This window comes from Colletotrichum abscissum (genome assembly GCF_030869225.1).
Source record: "Colletotrichum abscissum strain IMI 504890 chromosome Unknown Scaffold_18.1, whole genome shotgun sequence".
NCBI lineage: Eukaryota > Fungi > Ascomycota > Sordariomycetes > Glomerellales > Glomerellaceae > Colletotrichum > Colletotrichum abscissum.
This window is the reverse complement of record NW_026850076.1, coordinates 22,223-38,969: the sequence shown is the minus strand read 5'-3', so window position 1 is coordinate 38,969 and position 16,747 is coordinate 22,223. Positions and strand designations below refer to the sequence as shown.

The 16,747-nt window shown below is 49.5% G+C and overlaps 9 protein-coding genes across 9 annotated transcripts; 4 read left to right on the top strand and 5 right to left on the bottom strand.

Moving 5' to 3' along the window:
• Positions 1-358: 358 nt before the first annotated feature.
• Positions 359-850, top strand: CABS01_08004 (uncharacterized protein; the record flags this gene model as incomplete). Its single annotated transcript, XM_060541366.1, has 3 exons — positions 359-465; positions 525-577; positions 657-850. The coding sequence occupies 3 exons, from the start codon at positions 359-361 to the stop codon at positions 848-850; spliced, it is 354 nt and encodes a 117-aa protein (XP_060402170.1).
• Positions 851-1,104: 254 nt separating this feature from the next.
• Positions 1,105-2,297, bottom strand: CABS01_08003 (beta-lactamase family protein; the record flags this gene model as incomplete). The annotated part of the gene is made up of 2 exons (XM_060541365.1): positions 1,105-1,377; positions 1,452-2,297. Coding segments are annotated over 2 exons (1,119 nt in total), but the record flags the coding sequence as incomplete, so codon positions are not given.
• Positions 2,298-3,222: 925 nt separating this feature from the next.
• Positions 3,223-5,498, top strand: CABS01_08002 (uncharacterized protein; the record flags this gene model as incomplete). The annotated part of the gene is made up of 4 exons (XM_060541364.1): positions 3,223-3,309; positions 3,523-4,205; positions 4,263-4,566; positions 4,650-5,498. 4 exons carry the CDS (start codon positions 3,223-3,225, stop codon positions 5,496-5,498), a joined length of 1,923 nt encoding a protein of 640 aa, XP_060402168.1.
• A 210-nt stretch (positions 5,499-5,708) lies between these two features.
• On the bottom strand, positions 5,709-6,452 carry CABS01_08001 (flavoprotein oxygenase; the record flags this gene model as incomplete). Its single annotated transcript, XM_060541363.1, has 1 exon — positions 5,709-6,452. One exon carries the CDS (start codon positions 6,450-6,452, stop codon positions 5,709-5,711), a length of 744 nt encoding a protein of 247 aa, XP_060402167.1.
• A 613-nt stretch (positions 6,453-7,065) lies between these two features.
• On the top strand, positions 7,066-7,709 carry CABS01_08000 (uncharacterized protein; the record flags this gene model as incomplete). The annotated part of the gene is made up of 2 exons (XM_060541362.1): positions 7,066-7,213; positions 7,309-7,709. 2 exons carry the CDS (start codon positions 7,066-7,068, stop codon positions 7,707-7,709), a joined length of 549 nt encoding a protein of 182 aa, XP_060402166.1.
• Positions 7,710-8,401: 692 nt separating this feature from the next.
• CABS01_07999 (uncharacterized protein) lies at positions 8,402-10,191 on the top strand (the record flags this gene model as incomplete). The annotated part of the gene is made up of 3 exons (XM_060541361.1): positions 8,402-8,815; positions 8,907-9,890; positions 9,949-10,191. The coding sequence occupies 3 exons, from the start codon at positions 8,402-8,404 to the stop codon at positions 10,189-10,191; spliced, it is 1,641 nt and encodes a 546-aa protein (XP_060402165.1).
• Positions 10,192-10,479: 288 nt separating this feature from the next.
• Positions 10,480-11,875, bottom strand: CABS01_07998 (uncharacterized protein; the record flags this gene model as incomplete). Its single annotated transcript, XM_060541360.1, has 4 exons — positions 10,480-10,599; positions 10,818-10,928; positions 10,997-11,607; positions 11,674-11,875. Coding segments are annotated over 4 exons (1,044 nt in total), but the record flags the coding sequence as incomplete, so codon positions are not given.
• A 78-nt stretch (positions 11,876-11,953) lies between these two features.
• CABS01_07997 (uncharacterized protein) lies at positions 11,954-12,290 on the bottom strand (the record flags this gene model as incomplete). Its single annotated transcript, XM_060541359.1, has 3 exons — positions 11,954-12,004; positions 12,073-12,126; positions 12,177-12,290. The coding sequence occupies 3 exons, from the start codon at positions 12,288-12,290 to the stop codon at positions 11,954-11,956; spliced, it is 219 nt and encodes a 72-aa protein (XP_060402163.1).
• Positions 12,291-14,045: 1,755 nt separating this feature from the next.
• CABS01_07996 (protein kinase) lies at positions 14,046-15,947 on the bottom strand (the record flags this gene model as incomplete). Its single annotated transcript, XM_060541358.1, has 4 exons — positions 14,046-14,861; positions 14,972-15,139; positions 15,422-15,763; positions 15,828-15,947. 4 exons carry the CDS (start codon positions 15,945-15,947, stop codon positions 14,046-14,048), a joined length of 1,446 nt encoding a protein of 481 aa, XP_060402162.1.
• Positions 15,948-16,747: the final 800 nt, after the last annotated feature.

Here is a 16,747-nt window from a genome sequence, read left to right as displayed (position 1 = left end):
GCCATGGCGGACTAGGGCTCTTAGATGATAAAGTGTTTGGCGGGGAACCCGTCCGGCAGTCCACTCCTGCGCACTACGTTGGCCCCTGATGATAGCGCTGTGGGGTTGTAGCCGTGTTTGGGAATGTGGATATGATTAGTAGAGAAGTAAACCGCAGTACTCCGTAGTAGCTCGGCCGATCCCTCCGGTCCAGCTCTCCGTTCTAACCCCAGTCGGCGTTTCAGAGAGCGAAGTATTCCAGAGCGAACGAGAACTTGAACCGACGTCAGCATATTCTGTATAAGTTGAGGTGGTCCCTAAATCAATCAATCAATATTGCTCCATGTTAAGTTAGAGAGATATTTACACAGGCGACAACATGGCAGCAATGGAGACATCATCGAACCAGCAGATAGGAAACTCGGAGTGGCTCATTCACGTCCCAGACTTCCCGGAGGCCAAAGACCGAAGGGCTGCGGTGTTCCCGTATGTCTCAGCCCAGACTCAGAGGGCAGATTATGAATTGACATCCCGACGCGAAACAGACAACACATTGAGCGGATGAAAACAGATCCCCAAGGCTTTTGGGTGTTTGGAGGTGGGATATCCGCTGCCCCGTGGCCGTCGTTCATCAATGCCGTCCAAATCCAAGTTTAGCTAACATTTGGTCAACGCAGGAGCCACTTTGGCGGAGCCCGTGGGCCCCGGGCAAACCCCGCACATCACGGGCAGTGCCATGCTTGTCTTTGCGCCCACACGGGAAAGGATTTTAGCGCGACTCATGGATGATCCGTTGGTCAAGGAGAAGATCTGGGATATTGAGAAGGCTCAGATTCATCCATTCTTGCGTCCGAAAAGAACTCCCCTCTGAGACATCTAGTTATTACTATCCAGTCTGGTTGGTTCAAGAGGGAGATATTGCGTGTGCTTAAAAACGCGTACGAGCGAGACAAGTTGGCAATGAAATATCCAATCATCAGTAACAATGGGTTGTGAAGAAATGAACACCAAATCCTTAGAACAAGAGCCTCAGAAACTCGCAGTCCCTTAACATAGACGATTGCATATGTTGAACCCTGTTTGCCTGACTTTTCCCTCATGTCTAGTACTCAATTTCAAGTGATGTTAACGCCCCGCAAGATGATCAACCCAAACTCGTCGCCAGAATTCCCCGAGAAGCTTTGCGCTCTCGGAATCTCCCGCTGGAAGCAACTGGCTCACATAGACAGCCCCAAGCCCACTTTCTCGGTTAACGAACCACCCAATATTTGGCATCCCGTTCCATGTCAGACATTTTGCGGGGAGGTTAGGCGTATCCTCTTTGATTACCATACCACCCAGTCCGAATGCTACTCCGGGGCATCCCGTGTCGTCCCCCGTCAGTTGTTTATGCAAAGCCTATCGGTCCTTCGTGTTAGAGTTTGGGGCGCTTAGCTTGGCTGCTACGCCATGGGGTGGGGAGCTAGGCATACCTCTTGTTTGATCAACCCTTCGTATTGACTGGTGCCTTGATGAAACTGAGGAGTGAACATTTCTGTCATGAAGTCGGCTTTCAGAAGCACTGGACTGTCCTTGAGTAGGTCTGTCAAGACTTTGACGAAGTCTGACGTAGTAGTGATGAGTCCCATCCCACCGGAGGTCTCCTGTGCATCTTCCGGGTAAGGTGAAGGGATGGGGGCCAGCTTTCCCTCACCGGTTCGTACATACATTTGAGCTAGTAGTTTCTGCATATCCGGTCTTTCTGTTATGTGAAGTGTTGTGTTCGTAAGACCAAGAGGTCTGAACACATGCTCTTCCATGTAAGTTGCCAGCTTCATATTGCTCAACCTCTCCACAAGCACCCCAGCCCAGTCCAAACTAGCACCATAGACCCAGCTAGTTCCAGGCTCAAACAAAAGGGGAAGTGAAAAAGCTTCGATGGTTCTCCCGCTCATCACTAGGGGCTGTTCGCCTCTTGATTTTCGCCATGCTACGAGCAGTGGATGCATGGCGTCATAAGATATGCCGCTGGTGTGGGTCAGCAAATGCCTAACCGTTATTTTGTTCTTGGCTCTTTCGAGCCTGAAGGATGTAGTAGAGTCCGGCAATATGATTTCGGGGTCCTTAAGCTCGGGCAGTATCGTTTCAACCTCGTCATCGAGACCTATCATTTTCTTCTCGACGCATTGCAGTACAGAGATTGTTGTAATCAGCTTTGTGCAAGAGAATCCGCGAAAAGCATCATCAAGAGTGATTTGCTCTTTGACGTCTGCCCTCTTGATCCCATGGCATTGGCTGTAGAGAATCTCTGTATCGTCTATTAATGAGAAGTCCCTCAGTCTTTCTTAGTGGCGGGGTCAACTCGCCATGTTTGTTGAATGCAGCCAGAGCAACACCGGGAAGACTCGGTGAGGCTCCTTTTGTCAAAGATACCAGGCTTTCCTCGCAACTGAGCTTCATCTTCAAGTGATCAATAGTTTGCACTGCCGAGAAAAGAGTTGATGGTGTACAGAGATTCAATCGCAGTAGGCTGATTGTCTGAAGGACTGCTGGGTTGATCATTCGTCGAACGTGCTCTAGAAGACTACTTTTTCATAAGCCTGTGACTGATTTTGACGGTCACATATTTGCTCTCTTTGCATCTCTGAGATTCTTAATGTGGTGTCCTGACTTCAAGTGGGGCTGGAAGTCAAAAGCTTTACCCGGCGACTTCGGCCGACTACCTCAGCTACCACTTCAATCTGACTTCTCTGGGCGCTGCCTAAGTACCCAATGGCAGGCCTTGAATCGTTTTCGGCCGGGTCTCCGGGTCCTGGTTTTTTCTAAGCCAAGTTGGCATCTACTTCTCATCTTCAGTCCGAAGCCCTTCTTTCCTGTTGACGCACGAATGCCTACCATCTTCGCCCGACAACATGTCAGACAACATCGAAACGTCTTCAAAGCAACAGTCGACTACCGACGGACAGTCGACAACTGCTTCTGCTGCTCCTCCCAAACAACCAAGTAATGCAGGGAGAAAACGGCGTTCGTGTCTTTTGTGTAGCAAACGGAAGGTCAAGTGCGACAAGCAGAAGCCATGTCGGAATTGCGTCAAATACGGGGGTGAATGCGTATTCCCTGCCGCTAAGACAAGCCAGACACAGATGGTTATGACACCTGAGCTAGTGGAAATGCTTCAAAGACTAGAGAAAGTTGTTCAAACTTTGGAGCCGAAAGATGGAGACAGGCAGGATCCCGTAGATCCTCAGCAAGCCCACAAAAACAATGATGAAGGTGACCGAGAACGACCTCAGTCTCCGATTCCTTCGCCTTTGGCTGAAGACCTCGGCGCTACGGACTTGGGATCTTTCGGTCCGACGATTGGCCCAGGAGTCCAAATAGGTCGTTCAAACCCACCCAGTGCCGAGTTGCAAAGTGTAACATCAAGCCATGGTGGCAGTGATGGCAGGATTGTTCGCGATGCCGGGAGGGACACCTATGTAAGACGATGGTTTTGGGAGGATTGTAAAAGTGAAGTCAGATAATGCACAACATCAAACCGTATCCTCGGCTAATGATAAGTAGATCAGCAGCGGCTCTGCGACAGACGAAGATCGCTCAGACGATGATGACTTCGAAGATACCGCTTCTAATCCTTTCGCCAATTGGTGCTCGAAGAAACCGGAAAGTTTGAGTTTAGATAACGAAACTACGAGCTCAAAGAGAAGGATTCTTTCTATAATTGGCGATCAAAAACTGCACTTGTGGGGCATTTACAAAGAAAGAGTTGAGCCGCTGACCAAGTTGCTCCATTTGCCGTCGCTGGAGCAGGCAGTGACCGGGCATCGCTTGGTGGACTTCGAAGACGGCACCCGTTGTATCATGCTGTCAATCTACTACGGCGCGGTAACAAGTCTGGGCGAAGAAGAGTGCGGCCAGCTCTTTCAAAGCAGACAAGCCCTGGTCCTGTCCGTCCTGCGGGACGAGGTAGAAGCAATGCTTTCGAAGGCCATGCTGATCCACACCGGGGATATCCAACCGTTGCAGGCATTAGTATTGTACCTCATCTTCCTGCGACATCATGAACCTCGGCTCTCCTGGAACCTTTCGGGGTTGGCCGTTAGACTTGCTCAGAATTTCGGCATTCATAGGGAGGGCAGTCTGTTCGGACTCTCAACATTCGACATCGAAATGCGACGCCGCCTTTGGTGGCAAATTGCAGTTCTGGACGCTCCATCGGCCGAGGACTATTCGGGTGAATACAATTTGTAATACTTAAGACTTTCGCAGGCGCCCAGTAGAATAATTCGTTGACTTCTCCACAGACTCGAGATGAGTAGTTTCGATAGCCAGCCACCGCGGAATCTCAACGACATACAGCTGTATCCGGCAATGCTCGAGTATCCATCCGAAACTAGAGGCATCACGGAGATGACGTTTACATTAGCCCGATGCCAAATCACGAGCATGTACCGTTGCATGGCGGACTCGAGAAGGCACTGTGAAAACATGAGCAAGAGCTATGCCGAAATGTCACAGCAAGAGCGCAACGATTGGATCGACTTTTGTGAGCAAGAGTTTTCTCAAAAGTTCCTTCAAAATTACTCGGCGACAAACGCTCTGCATTGGGTAAGTTTTCGGTTGTTCACGTCTGCCACCGCTTAGTATGAGCGTGAAGCTGAAGCACTTAGTGTTGACCAAACCCATCACAGGTTACCATGGTCCTGACGAGAATGCTATTTCACAAAGTTAGGCTGCATGGCATCAACCCACATGTGGACTCGAAAGATATAACAGAGCCAACCCGCAAGCGATTATTCGCCGTCGCTGTCGAAGTCATAGAACTCAACTGCAAACTTCGGACTGATCCCCGAACGCGTCCTTGGCTTTGGCTTTTCAGCTCCTACACTCAGTGGCATGCATTCTCTCTGGTCCTTCACTGGCTTCGAACGGACCCTCTTTGCAAGGGATCCCGGCGAGCATGGCAGGCAATTGAAAAAGCCACCGTGTTGAGGTGGGAGCATCCTCCCTCATTGTTGAGCGGTCAAAAGCCGCAACAATGGCGGTCTGTTCTCAGACAGCTGGGAAAGGCAAGATCTGCTCGACAAGAGGCTTTGGATACAAGAGGAAGAAGGGGTTCACGTACGGCTTCAGAAAAGACTGGGCAACCCTCGGCATTTTCACTAGCATCGACAACATCTCATGCTCCATCCTCTTCAGGCAGTTCGCTTCCGAAGCCTTCCCATTCCTATGATTCCTTGCTCTCAAGCAGCTCCCGGCATCAACACCAAGTTCAGACCCCGGAGGTGGTCCGAACAAATGCTCCGGGTCCTTTAACACCTCCCATCACCACTACGGACGTCTCTCTGCAACGGGATCTGAGAACGCCAGAACAAGGAAATTCACAGAACACACACAGCGTCAACGGCTATCAGTTTGACGAGATTGGTGGTGTGTTGCCGCACCCGGACCTGATGATGATCGATGAAACGACGTTCTCGGCCGAAGAATTTCAGGATCTTCAGGGCTTTTCTTTTCTTGAAAACTATTCTCTGGATTAATTAGAGCCGAGAATAATTTTGTCAGGCTGAGTGTGATCTGCACCTCGTGCTGCCAATCATGATGACTTAATGAACACCATCACGTACTAGGCACTAATGATGCACGTATCTTGAGTTGCCACTTGCTTCATATGAACCAAAATCAAGTATCGAAAGATAAGTGTGCTGTTTCTAAACCAAGTAGTTCTCATGCTCTCGAGTGCACAACATTTAACCAGCGGAAACCCCATTCGGCTGTTCTGATCCATTCTCTAACATGTTCACCTTTTTGTGAATCGCGCTGTTTCCTTCTAGCCCTGCGTGCGTAGCCTCATCCATTCCCGGGATAATCATCTCAAAAGTTTCTCGCACGACCGTATACTGAAAGTAGCCGCAGCGAGCAATGGGCTGTGTCTTGCTGACGTCGAGCTTGCCATCGGTCAAGACATCATCTCGAATATGTACTCCGATGACTCTCCCAATGACGACATCGACAGTTCCCATGGGAGGGTTTGCGGGTAGCCTGAGAGTGGTATGATATACACATTCAAACTTGACTGGACTATCCTTGACCATGGGCACAGGATGTCCTGGCAGCGCGCGACTGTATTCCTTTTGCAAACCTGCGCGGTCGAACTCGTCCACTCCGTAGTCAACCTGCTCAGCCGAGATGTTTACAGCTTCACGCAAGGGCCAAGTAGCTAGGTTCCAGCAGAACTTGCCGGTCAGCTCCGCGTTGAGAACCGTATCCTTTCTTTGCTGGTCCGGTTTTTGATTGGCCGAGAACATAACATAGGGTGGATCGAATGTGAGGTTATTGAACTGAGAATAGGGTGCCAGGTTGTGCGTCTTCGGATCCGTTGCTGAGATGGTCGATATCCAGCCAATTGGCCGAGGAACAACGCATGCCTTGAACGGATCATGGGGAAGGTTGTGAGGTATTCCTCCCGACTGACTGCCCGGCTCAAAGTACATGATGATGGAACTCGAGAAGATACCGTATGCTTTTTTGGTTGAGATATGTTTGAATTTAGATGAGAAATCGATTTAGATGGCGAGGTCAAGTAGCTCACATCAAAAGAGCTGAGAGTATCAATCAGTGGCTCTACAGACTATCATGTCTGTATTTACGTTCAGAAAAGAAAACCCTCGCAACGTACGGCAATTAGAATGCTTTGACACACAATTCTCAACAACCAGAGTTGCTGCCCGGGTAAGGGTGTGAGGGGGGTAGCGTCGGGCCCACGTCCACCGAGCCGGGCCAGAGCGGACATGAGCCAGGCAAGTGGAAAACACGGCCGATGAGATTGAGCTTTGCATCCGCAAACACGGAGCTCGGGTTTTCCCCCGTTGTCAAGCAAACCAAAACACGCATTTGAGATTCGTGCGTTATGTGCAAGCTTTGGGCATCTGAAATGAAATGGAGTTACCATGGTGATGCGAAGAATGCATATAACGTCACGACATCTCCAATTCTTCTGCTGAACTTTCAACGTGCGGCCAAACGTGTAAGAAAACTAACTGTTGAGGCACACAAATACTATACAACCTTTTCTCAATCCCGACATTTCTTCCAAGCTCTTTCACCATGGATGTAGAGGATGATGTCGAGCTCGGTCCCGGGCGCGATATTCCAACGGACGGAATTCCAGTCAACTTCGTCCCTGCCAAAGCCGGGGACGTCATCAAGCTAGGACTCATCACTTGCCGCGTCTTGGAAGATGGATCCCGCACAGGTGAGCTACCACTGAATGATATCCGCAGTTATACTCGCAATAAGGGTGTAAATTTGGTTTCATGAAGTGAGAGCTAACCGTATCTGTGCTTGCAGACAATCGTATCGGGGCCGCCGAGTTCACTCTCCCTCCCGGCTTGAAAGGACCGCCAGCCCATTGGCACGAGATGCATGACGAGACATTTTTGACGACCAAAGGCACCATTCGATACCACATCCCAAAGCCTGATGGCACCGAGGACACCATCGACGCGAAAGAAGGCGACTATGTCACGGTCCCTGTTCGGGCACCGCATACGTTCAGCAACCCGACTGACGAGGAGGCCAAGTTTTTCAACACATACACTCCGGCATACTACATCAATTACTTCAAGCTATTGGGAACATACGTACAAGAGGGGAAGCCAATCTCGCCGAAGGAGCATTTGGATGCGATGTCGAACTACGCAACTCTTCCTGTGCCGAAGAAATACTCCCAGAAAAAAAAACAGATTTAGGGGACCGCATTTGTGATGCTGTATACACATTCCAGGAATCTGGATTGTTGTACTTAGTAAACCCCGCAGGCTCTGATCACACAAGAACCTTGGTAATTGAAACTATCACTACCATGGTATAACCATACGTTCCTGGTTTGCCACATTCCACACAGACCTGTTGACTTGCGAGTGACTTAATATGCCTACATTTCACACTGAGATCCTTCCTTTTTTCACAGTGTTGGCCGTCATATTCCACCTCAAAATCCCGGTGAAGAGGGGTTGGGCGGGGTGGTCGTAACATTTCGGCCGGCGCGCAGTATGACGCCGGGACTGTTTTCCGGACCCCTCATTGTACCTATATGCATTTACCGAGCTCCCATCACACCCCGGGGGTGTCGTCATGTGTTCGAAGCTGCCAAGCTGGGCCTGGGATAGTGTCAAGATTGACAAGACGCAGCAAGCCATTGGGACTGGGCTATCTAACGATAACGAAATGATACCTTTGGATACGTCTTCGCATTTATATGATGTTCCCACCTCACGTCTGATTCTAGCGTGACGATGACTTGATACTCATTGTAACTCGTATCATACATTGAAGTGAACTTGGAAAATCGAAGCTCGCCGCTACAAGGCCCCTAGATATCTCATCACCATCTACTCTACTCACTCTTTCCTATGCGATTCTCACAAACCTGGTAGACACCATGTTTATTGTCGCCTTACCAGCCATTTTCGTCGTGGTCACTCTGACCTTCGGTGTATTTCACGTACTCGTAGACTACATCCGTATCTTGCGGCTCAGACAACGAATGGCACCTGGGCCGTTCCCGCTACCGCTTTTTGGCAACATCTTCCACATCCCAAGCAGCAGACAGTGGAAGAAGTTTGAAGAATGGTCGCTGAAGTATCAATCTCCCATCATTACAATCTGGGATGGACACACCCCGGTCGTCATTTGTAACGATGCTTGGTCTATGTCTGACCTCTGCGACAAGCGGGCAAACATCTTCTCATCTAGACCTGTAAAGACACTTACCGGAAAGATCTTTGGCCTCAACAAGTTCAATCAAGCGGGGCTTGCATATGGTGAGCAGTGGCGTGTACACCGTCGCTTGACTGTAAGTCGTATCCCTGTTCAGAGTGGTTCTAACAAAGCCTTCCTTCCGCTCGTAATTCTAGCTGCTGACATGAACAAATCGTGCTCCGTAGCACTCTGCTGCCAACGCCCAGGTGGTCCAGGCATATCGTACTTCCCAAGCCAATGAAGCGAAGATATTGATTGAAGACTGTCTGACGAAACCCGATCGATTCGTTGACAGTGCCTTACGCTTTACCGTATCGATTGTATCCATTATTGCCTGGGGCAGACGCATCGGGACTGAATCAGACACAGTCTTGAAGGTAGCTCAAGCATATGTCGGTAGCGCCAACCTCGGCTTCCCAGGAAAGACATACACCGAGGCCATACCTGCTCTTGCTGATATGCCGGCATGGCTGAATCCGCTGCCAAACCAACTCAGGACGCTAGCCCAAACGTCGAACAAGTACTTTTACGCACTTTCCGACGAGGGATCTAACGCGGTACAAGACAACTTCGCCAAGAGACTACTGAAAGAGAAGGAGGAACATGGCCTCAGCAAAGTCGAAATTTCCAACCTCACAGGCAACTTTATCGGCGCCGGGGTTGACACTACCACTAGCACCATGCTGACTTTTGTTCTGGCTATGTGTTTGAATCAAGACGTTCAAAGCAAGGCGCACGAGGAAATCGATCGCATCGTCGGCCGCGATCGTTATCCCGACTGGTCCGACGAAGACAGTCTCCCGTATTTGGCGGCAGTCATCAACGAAACACTCAGATGGCGGCCTGCATTTGCTCTTGGCGGGCCTCCCCATGCACCCACCGAAGATGAAATCTACAACGGCTTCTTCTTTCCGAGGGGAACATCGATCATCGGAAATCTCTACGCCATGCACCGAAACCCGCGGGAATTCCCCCAACCGCATCGATTCTGGCCGGAACGTTTTATGGAAAGTTTTGATGGGCCAGCATATCCTAACAAACGTGGACACAATACCTTTGGATGGGGACGTCGAGTCTGCAGCGGTGAAGCATTGGCCCAACAAAGCTTGTACTTCACCATTGTCTCTCTTCTCTGGGCTTTCGAGATCCGTCCGGGTGTAGACGAAAAGGTGGGCTAGTGCCAAGCTGAGTTTTGTCTTCATCAGGAGCTAATGACTTTTAAACTAGGGCAACGAAGTCGTTTTGGACCCAGATGCGTACACTGTGTCTCAGGTCAACCGTCCACTGCCTTTCAAAGTTCGCTTTCTGGCTCGATCCGAGACGATTGCAACTTTGGCGAGAACTGGTGCGCAAGAGGCGCGCACGCAACTGCGAGCGTATGACGCAATTACCAACGTCACGTTTGAGAGTGCGCAGTCTGTCTCCCTTGACATGCCCATCGCGCAGGCAGAGAAGGGTTCAATCGTTTAGTCCTGACGTCTGGATCGTTCAGTAGAATGTCGAATGATCTGAGACTGAGCCGACTCGGTGAAGTATACACAGGTGTCCAGACGCCTTTGAGATGAGGCAACTGCAGACATTTTGGGTTTGATTGCATTTGGAGACGGTCATTTGTTCCATTGTAGTGACTTTAGCAAGTACTTTATCTACTTCCGTCAGGTCTGCTGACGGACGCTTCTCATTCCACGCCTTGTCTACAACTAGGGCTCGAACGTGAGAAATTCCAGTCAGAACTTTTGAACTTTGACAATTTGCAACTCATATAGGTACGGTCATCCATATCACACCATTGACAACCACTTCCGTGACTTTGAGTGAGCGACGCGAAGACACATCAGACGAGTAGACATAAGATAGTATCCACCAAGTACTAGAACACTCAGACAGATACAAAATGAGATTAGAACCCAGATGTATGGCGAAATCATAGCTTCCTTTTCTTTGGGAAACCAATTGAAGAAGTCCGTAGAGAAAATTGTCTGATTTGAGAGTTATCACGTTAGAATACTTTGCCGCGATGATCAGATTTCCAATTTCCGTACAATAAGACGTATCAAGAAAGATACCAGACAAGCAGTGGCAAGGATCTGACTTACTGCAACAAACATGCTGGGTAGAAATACCATGGAGAAAATGGAAATATTCTGCATTCGCTTCCCATCTCGTTTGGATTCCAGGGCAATTTGCATGTTGGTCCTTGCATGAGACTGTACACGAGTTAGTGGGATATTATGACGAGAGTGTGTATGATTAGGCTGAGTATAAATAAACTCACGAGCTGAGTCGCCATCGACATTCCGTCTAATCTCATAGTACAGTCTCTTATAGTGTCCTCATACTCGTTTATTATCGACCTCAGTCGGTTTCTGATCATAGAATTCACTTTTGCTTGCTTCCGCTTTAGATCTGCTTTGGTATCGGCACAAGCAAATGCCGAACGTCCATCCATGACGTTTGATGTTGAGTAACGCTCGGCCATTCCTTCGATATGAAGTAGCATCTCTTCCACCTGTGTCTTCCAGTTGAACAGGCCATTTCGGAGCTCCGTGGTGTTAAGCCAAAGGTCAATGATTGGCTGGGTAGCAGCCTGGTCACTTTCGCTTCCCTCATCGGAACCCAAGTAGTATGTAGCCTTTTCCAGCTCGCCTTGAGTATCCTCAACAAGCCGCTTTAGCTGTCTCTCTCTCTCTAGCTCAGTGAAGATTCCCGGAAGTAGGAATGGGTGTGACAAGGCGCTGGATGAGCAGTAGAGTCTGTCAATAATCTCATCCTCTATTTCAGCAGTGGTGCCGAAGACGATAGCGTTCGTCGAAGCTGTCTTTGATAGGTGTGTTACCGAAAGAGCTAAGTCGCCATCCCATGCCATGGAGGTCCTGCTGTGATAAACTTTAAGGGCTTAGAATATGACGGTCTGTTGTCTACTAAGATTAGTAGACTTTGGTGTGAACCCACCGATAGCTGGCTCTTCAAGCTCACCCATAGCCACATCTCCCGAACAAAAGCTTGCCACATCTCCACGGCTGATGGTCCGAGAAATGCCACTATGAATCATCAGCTTGCTACAGATATATCTGAAGGTCTCGCGTGAAAAAGAAAGAGAGCGGATGGTTTTGGGTTGGTAAGCTGACGGGCTAGTCTTGGCTCGTCTTGCAAATCTGCAACAGATAATATCAGCCTTTCGTAATGCCAGTCTCTTCAAACCCCAGTACAACTATACTCATTGACAAAAAGCTTACACGACAGTGATCTTGGGCTTGTAGCTCTGGTCAAGGTCTCTGTGGTTCTTTTCACCGACTTTTATTAGTCTGAGAGCAACCAGCTATGGGTTGAGGCCGACACACGGCCACAAACCTCATGAAACCATTCCTTCCAACCTTCATCATTCACCTTCCACTGTTTGGGCTCCTGCAATAATGTGAGCTTTTTGTTAAGTATTGATCAATGACTTACCTTACCCCATCTTCGTCGTCTAATTGGACAACTTTGACAGATCTTGGCTCATATTCAAAGACGTTGGCGAGATCGGTCTCACTATTACTCAGCAATGACCCATCGAGGAGCCAGTCCATGTTTCAATTAATCAGGTAGGTGATATTTGTGGTGGTAGGTTATACATGTGGTTAATTTCCGTTTCATTCAATGAATGATGGGCAAGCGTAGGATCATCCTGAAGGTGGAAATAGCTGCATTCTTTCTTGAGACTGGCAACAACACGGTACTTCAATCCGGCAGTCACTGGTGTCAACAGCCCTAATGACATTGGAGAACTGCCTCAACCCTTTGCCAACATCCGAATTTCTCCGTATTCCTGGAACGAAAGCTTCAACAAAAACGAGCCTCTGTGAAGAGTGAAACGAGGCATCTCGAGGCAGCCCAACCACTCCAAAGGAGCCCGAACTCCGCCCAAGGCGCTCTTCGGTATGAAAAGGAGGGGTCGAGATTCCGAAGTATCCACCCTTCCTGCAGGTCAAAAGCTCCGTTACTAATCTTCTCATGATAGAAAGCAGCTAATCAGTATAACGCAAGAAGCAATGCTACCCTGGCGTGCCAAGATAGATGCTCCGCCTGGTTGGAAGTACTGCAAATGAAGAGGTAGGCTTCGCTGCGGGCTGACAGCAGTATGCGATGATGTCGACGACATCAAGATGTCTCCAATGATCGATTCACATCGCCCTCCAAACCGATACTTGTCGGCATGTCGATGGCGAGATGTAACGCGTCTGTGCCTAACACTGCCTTTGCCTAGAGTCTCGCTCGCCTCATTCGGGTAGCCTGACGAGCGTGGTTCCCCGCCGTGTGGCTAACACGAGGCATAATCTGATTCGTTATGAACCCTGCCCCGGAAGAGGGCTCCGACAGGTAGGCCATACAAAACTGTCAGTATGCAGCCCGTCATGCGTTCCGGCGATCAACTCAACCTTTTGGAGTTGTTCACCAAGCAATCATGACGAAGGAATTTGTTAGTGGTCGATATTGCGATGAGACAATGCTCCATCAGAAGCTCAGACAGTTGTTCCCGAACGCTTCGGGAGATGATATTGGAGTTCGAGTAAGACAATTCAAACTGTGGTTTCCTTCTTTGTGCTTTTTGTGTGCTAAAATCGAATCACCCAGTTCTCGCGAGGGAAATGGAACCTTGACCTGCCGCGGTCCCTCACACCAGTAAGCGACGAGCAGAACTATTGATGCATTCAAGTTTCAACATGGCTGATTCTTTGGCACTTGAAGGAAGAGCGGAATCTCTTCAGGTCTTCTTCTGGACCTGGCCACTATGCAAGCATCAGGCAGGTCTCACGCGAGACGAGAAGGGGATGAGTGACAAGGGGAACTTTTCCAGGTATATTTTGAGCAGGACATGTGTTTGGAGTCGTGTGGTAACCTTGTTCCTGGATCTCAGACCTATCTTCAGGTCGACGGTTTTCGTAGTCGCTCAATATACTCTCTCTGTTGGAGGTTGTAGAAGTTGATCCCCATGTCCCACCCTCGCCCTTGGCGGCTCTTCTGTGCGGCCTTGATGAGTGCGAAGCCTCGGATGGCTTTTTCTAATGGTATCCAGCGCATTTTCGTTGAGCCTGATCTTGACAGCAGGTGACTCTTCACTGGATGGTGGTAGAGGCCAAGGCACAGGCTCGACACAGTAAGCTTTGCTTTCCAGACATCGCCTTTGAATACGTCGCAGTTCTTCAAATACTTCCTTGCAGGTCGCTCGTTTCCTGACCGCTGACTCGACGATCAACATTCTGTTCTGAACGAACTTTAGAAGATCATGGGTGTACTGAGTACAATCTCGATGATTATGAAGCCCGTCAAACCACTACGATTCATCAGTCCGGGCTTCTGTCTGGTGACGGCTGTGGAACGATACATACTCGGGTCACATTTGGTTTTACCATGGCACCCATACTTCTCAAGGAGGTGTCGTCATCGGATGCAATACGCACAACTTGTACAATGTCGAAGTAAATATCGGACTTGAACTCCTGGCCCCATATCGATGATCTCGTCATTCGGTATTCGGCAAAATCTTCCGACAGCTCCCATCCACCCAACAGCCACGTAACGAACTCGACATAGACGCATCCCAGAGTCCAAATGTCCCAAGATCGTGAGATCATAGCACCCTCAATATCGCATTCCGGGGGCCGGTAAGTAGGCGTTCGCCCTATGCCAGAGTTGTTGGGAATATTAGATCGACTTCTCTTGCTGTTAAAAACGCCCAGTCCGAAGTCCGATATCACGAGCCTTCCCGGATCACCCATCGAACTTCGAAACCAGAGAATATTATCTGGCTTTATATCTCCATGGCGACCGTACTTCACAGCATTTTCAGTGTTGCCATCGACCTTTCCTGGGTACTCATGGATCCTGGCAAGGCCGGCAGCCATGCCAGCAGTCTGCCTCGCAACCCAACGGACGAGGTCTTCGCCCATGTCTGGTTCACTATGAATTTCCCAGTACTTGACCAAATCACACTCGGCCCAGGGGAAAAGAAAGTAAAAGAAACCTTTCTGACTCCAGGTTGTGAGCAGTGAAATCAAGTGTTCATGGGCGTTTTCGCTTTCGAATTTCCGCAACATCTGAAGTTCTCGCTGAAAGGCCGCCGTATCTGTGGATCGAAGTCTCTTCAGAGCAAAAAAGCACTAGGAGATTCGCGTTAGCCATTGATCAGCAAACCTGGCATGATTCCACCTCTAGTCCCGACTCTGCTCTTGAAGTAACTTGACTATTATCATAAACAGTGGGTACTTACATCTGCCCCGTTTTGACTGAAGTCGTGATGGCGGGGATGCAACTTGACCTTGAATACTTCACTGAATCCACCAGTTGCTCCATCGTCGTTGGGGTCAGATTGGTATGTCAAGGGGAGTATGACTCGATCATCAAACTTTCGATATTGGGCCTCGCTTCCTTGAATGCCCTTGAGAAATGGAACCCTTAGCGTCCATTGCCAGTCATCGAAAGACCTCAGTGAATTATGTCTCCAACCTTGGAAACACCCCAAGGGTTTGTCGAGGTCTTTTCTTTTTCGCAAGTCAACCTTGTTTCTTTGGCCTAATTCGACTTTTTGAAGAGGCAGATCTGAATCACAAACTCCGGTTACAGGGTCTAGAAACTTTTCGATAGACTTTACTCTCTCAATCAGGCAAAGAATCGCAAAGACCTGTCGATAACACCTACCCCCTGGAGAGCTCTCGCATACCCTTTGAGCAATGCGGTTTATATCGGAGTCATCGTCCAAAGCCTCTGTAAGTTCTTGTTTCACCGCTTCAGGACCAACAAGTTCCTCCAAAAGGCCAGTCGGGAGGTATCCTTCCGTTACTTCAGGGTGAGGATGGGGCTGGTAATGGCTCCGAAGAAGCTCATCTAGTGGTACTCCAGTGTAAGCGCTGGGGGGACTTTGGGCCTGGTCTGTCGAGCGGATTGGTGGGTTTCGGTTCCCGACACTGGTCTGTTCGCTAGGTGCTGCTGGGCGTTCTTTTGGAACGTTATCGAGGCCCTGGTTCCCATGAATAGCGTCAAGCGCAGGGTTGTGCTCATCGCCCTGTGGTTCGTGTTAGGAAATCGTGCAGCTTGAATGGCAGAAGAGAGCCCAATTTGCAACTGACAATAACAACTTTCGGAATGCTGCCACCTAGATGGAGGTAAGACAGATCTTCGCTCAATGTGCGAGGGTGGCGATTGGGGCTGGGGCCGCTGGGTATGTTCGGATGGTATTCCGGAGGCATTGTGGAGTGGTACGCTTCATTAGTAGCACCAAAGATGAAATGTGCAAGTATCAAGCTAGGAAGCCTCGAGCAGCAAGATCGTGTTTGTCGAACCGGAAACGATGTCTCATCCTAGTGGAAGAGAAGGGAGTTTTAATGGGCGAGTCTGGCAACTATGCTGCACAGCCAGCCTCACGAAGTAATGCCCCAGAGAGGAATGGTCGATTATCAGCTTTATGGCCTCCAAGTGGTGTAAGCAGCGATTACGATGCAGAATGGACGGGCTCTGACCAGGGCAGCGGCAGGCTGTGGACTGACGGGGTTTACATGCAGGCTGTAAGTCTGTACCTGCAAGGGAAAGAGAAAGTCGGTGTCAGAGGGGCCTGGAGACTCGGGGAAAAAGAAGGCTGCGCAAGTGCGCAGATGCGCGTGTACTGTACCCATAACCCGGAACTCATGGCGTACCAATTGAATAAGAGAAGAAGCCGTAGAAAGGAGCAAGGGAACGATTTTTTGGTGCACCCTTGGAAGTCGCGATGTGTTAAGAACCGCTTCTTCAGAACGGAGCAGAGCTATGTTGACGTGGAAGTGGATTCACCCCCATCGCTGCAGTGGATGGGTGCGCGAAGGCATCCCCATAGGCCGAAGTGGATGCGACGACGAGGAACCCTGAGCCTACAGCTGACACTTGGGCTAGCTTGCTGTGCGGTAATTCCAATTCATGTTGATGGTGTGAGCAGAAAGTGGTCAACGAATTCATTCGACAGAAGCGTTCTGGAATGCAGCTTAACATGCAACCACACGAAGGGAGCAGGTGATTG